At 41.8% G+C, this 3,879-nt stretch overlaps 1 protein-coding gene across 2 annotated transcripts in view; it reads left to right on the forward strand.

The window, feature by feature from the left end:
• The window catches only part of DPY19L4 (dpy-19 like 4 (C. elegans)), an 81,244-nt gene that overhangs the window by 14,852 nt on the left and 62,513 nt on the right, over positions 1 to 3,879 (forward strand). The window contains exon 2 of one of the 2 annotated variants that reach the window (XM_021718114.1): positions 717 to 841. The exons of the other annotated variant lie outside the window; for it this stretch is intronic. Within the exon in view, the coding sequence (XP_021573789.1) occupies positions 779 to 841 (63 nt within the window). The 5' untranslated portion in view covers positions 717 to 778. The remainder of the gene's footprint in view (positions 1 to 716; positions 842 to 3,879) is intronic. 2 annotated transcript variants of the gene reach the window in all.

Consider the following 3,879-nt stretch of genomic DNA (forward strand, 5'->3'; position numbering starts at 1 on the left):
AAAAAAAAAAAAAAAAAAAAATTAATAAACCAGTACTGATAATTATTAAATTAAATTTATATGTTATTCAGATTTCCTTAGCTTTTACCTAATGCCCTTTTTCTGTTCCAGGATCCCATCTAAGATATTACATTACAATTTGTTGTTATCTTAATAAGCTCCTCTTGGCTTTAACAGTTTCTCAGACTCTCTTTCTCTTTGTATTTGATGACCTTGATGGGTTATTTTTTTGTTTTTTTTTTTGAGTTGGAGTCTCACTCTGTCACTTAGGCTGGATTGCAGTGGTATGGCCATCGCAGTCTCGATCTGCTGGGCTTAGGCAATCCTTCCACCTCAGCCTTCCAAGTAGCTGGAACTACATGCGTGTATCACCACACCTAGCTAATTTTTTAATTTATTGTAGAGACAAGTTCTCCCCAAATTGCCCAGGCTGGTCTTGAACTCCTGTGCTCAGACAATCCTCTCGCCTCCGCCTCCCAAAGTGCTGGGATTACAGGTATAAGCCACCATGCCCGGCCACCTTGACAGTTTTGAGGAGAACTGGTCAGGTTTATTTTAGGATGCTTTTCTATTGGAATTTATCTGATGTTTTTCTTATGATTAGGCTGGAGTTGTGGGTTTTGGGGAGGCAGACCATAGGAGATGGAATGCCATTTTTATTGCATCATATCAAGGGTACTTATTATCATTTGGTTACTTTTAATATGCCTTTTCAGATGTATTATTTCAACGCTTTGCAAAGATTTTCATTGGCTGTCTTGCAGCAGTTACTAGTGGTATGATGTATGCTCTCTACTTATCAGCATACCATGAACGGAAATTCTGGTTTTCCAACAGGCAGGTAAGAAGAAAGAATTTTGAGCATATGAAAGTTGTGTTTTTAGGAAGCTAAAATATAGGTGTGATAGGTATGGCAAATGCTGTTTTATTTGTGGCTATTGGAAACAAAATGCTCCAGAAGCTCTTTTGAGAGCACAGTCACAGTATCAATCTTAAAATACTTAATGGTATGTTTTATAGAATAGAAACCATGAAAGTGTCCTTTGGGCAATTGAGTTACCAGAGACTTAACAACAATAAAATGTTATGGAGTTAGTTCATCTTTCAGTAGTTTCTACAGCTCACATTTCAGAAACAATCGTGGAAGTTTCAGCATGAAAATATTTTAATTTTTAGATTACAAGATTAGAATGTTTTGTGGGGGGCTGAAAGTGATTAACAGGCATAACAGTGTTATTAAGATGTTGCCTCATATTACTATATTTAATATTTGGTTTTAAATCATGTATAGCCTACAGATTTTCTATGATATTTAGTTATAATATCATAGCTTGATTCCTTTTGAAGAGTACTATAATTTGACCTTTGAATAAGTTTGTTTTCAGAGTTCACTTGATATAGGTTTTTAAATTTTTAGGCTCAAACTGGTTTTTGGGGTTTTTTTTTTTAAGTTGGAATCTCACTCTGTCACCCAGGCTGGGGTACAGTGGCACGCTCACATCCATCCCAGTGTCAACCTGCTGGGCTCCAGCAATCCCTCTGCATTAGTCTTCCAAGTAGCTGGAACTATAGGCACGCACTACTGCACCCGGCTAATTTTTGATTTATTATAGAGATGAGGTCTCGCCAAGTTGACCAGGCTAGTCTTGAACCCTCAAACTTAGGCTAGCCACTCACATTGGCCTCCCAAAGTTCTGCGCTTACAGGCTGAGCCACCGAACCAGACTGGTTTTTTTTTGTTTTTTTTTTTTGAGTTGTGTTGGTATCTCACTCTGTTTCCCAGGCTGGAGTGCAGTGGCACAATCATGGCCACCACAGCCTCAACCTGCTGGACTCAGGTAATCCTTCTGCCTCAGGCTTCTAAGTAGTTGGAACTTCAGGTTTGTACCACTACGCCTGGCTAATTTTTTGATTTATTGCAGAGATGCAGTCTTACCAAGTTGCCCAGGCTATCTGGAATCCCTGGACTCAGGCAATCTCTCGCCTCCACCTCCTAAAGTTCTGGGATTGCAGTTGTGAGCCACTAGGCCCACCTTGTTGTTTTTTTTTTTTATTTTGGAGCAAGTAGTCAAACTGACAATGTTTTTGTTGTTGTTGTTGTTTTGTTATGTTTTTTTTGAGTTGGAGTCTCACTCTGTTGCCCAGACTGGAGTGCACTGGCCGCTCCCGGCCACTGCAGCCTCGACCTGCTGGGCTCTGACGATCCTTCCGCCTCAGCCTTCCAAGTAGCTGGAACTACAGGTGTGCACTACCACGCCTGGCTAATTTTTTGAGTTATTGTAGAGATGAGGTCTCACCAATTTGCCCAGGTGGGTCTCGAACCCGCAGGCTCATGCAATCCACTCACCTCAGCCTCCCAAAGGCGCGGGATCACAGGCTGAGCCACCGAGCCCAGTTTGTTGTTGTTGCTTTTTTTTTTTTCGAGTTGGAATCCCACTCTGTCGCCCAGGCTGGAATGCAGTGGCATGCTCAAAGCCATCGGAGCCTTAACTTGTGGGGTTAGGCAATCCTTCCACCTCAGCCTTACAAGTAGCTGGAACTACAGGCACGTGCCACCATGCCCGGCTAATGTTTTTAAGCCATTGACTTAGTTAACACTGTCTTAACGTTTAACCGAGTAATTACTGACTATGCCTGTATTGATTTAGCTATTACTGTAGTATATGTTATTTCCTTGAAAATGTTATATAACCGAGCTCGGTGGCTCAGCCTGTAATCCTGCGCCTTTGGGAGGCTGAGGTGAGTGGATTGCCTGAGCCCGAGGGTTCGAGACCCGCCTGGGCAACTTGGCGAGACCTCATCTCTACAATAAATAAAAAATCAGCCGGGCGTGGTAGCACGCGTCTGTAATTCCAGCTACTCGGAAGGCTGAGGCGGAAGGATCGCCGGAGCCCAGTGGGTCGAGGCTGCAGTGGCTGGCAGTGGCCACTGCACTCCAGTCTGGGCGACGGAGTGAAACTCCAACTCAAAAGAAAAAAAAGAAAATGTTATACAACAGCTATAAAAAAAAGAATGAAATCATGTCCTTTGCAGCAACATGGATGGAGCTGGAGATCATCCTAAGTAAACTGATACAGAAACAGAAAACAAAACACTGCAAGTTCTCACTCATATGTGGGAGCCAAACGGTCACAAAGATGGAAATAATAGACACTGGGATCACTGTAAGGGAGAAGGAGGGAGGGCAGTTAGGGTTCAGAAACTACCTATGGGGCATAATGTCCACTATCTTGGGGAGTGGGCTACCTGAGACACAGTTTCTGCCACTACACAATATGTCATGTAGCAAACCTGTATGTGTATCCCCCAATCTAAAATGAATGAATAAATAAATAAATGAAAATAAATGTGACCAAAAAATACAGAAAAAATGTTATGCAGGTTAAGTAATAGTAGTTCTCAATATTGGACATATAATATAATCATCTGGGAAGCTTTAAAGAGTAACCTCCCTGTCAGATTCTTAGGTAGGGCCCAAGGGACAGGCTGGAATCATTATTTCAAAACAGAACATTCCCAGACAATTATGTTGTGTAGGCGGAACTGATAATAACTAAAGGTCTGAAAATACAGAAGACCTTCGTCAAGAACTTTGTTTTCCAAAGCATTGTGTATGGGACAGGAGCATTGGCAATACCTGGGAGATTATGCAGAATTTCAGATTCTCAGACCCCACTTTAAAATCAGAATCTATGTTTTAATAAGGTCTGTATGTGTTTCGTATGCCCAGTAGATTTGAGAAGCATTGATGAAGAGTTTAGGTAGGTCTGTGAAATCTTAAAAAGAAGCAGATGTTTCCATTCTTAAAAAAAATTTTTTTTGACGGGCTCGGTGGCTCAGCCTGTAATCCCACGCCTTTGGGAGGCTGAGGTGAGTGGA

This window comes from Carlito syrichta, unplaced genomic scaffold (assembly GCF_000164805.1).
Source record: "Carlito syrichta isolate Samal-C Ts95f unplaced genomic scaffold, Tarsius_syrichta-2.0.1 Scaffold311834, whole genome shotgun sequence".
NCBI classification, from domain to species: Eukaryota; Metazoa; Chordata; class Mammalia; order Primates; family Tarsiidae; genus Carlito; species Carlito syrichta.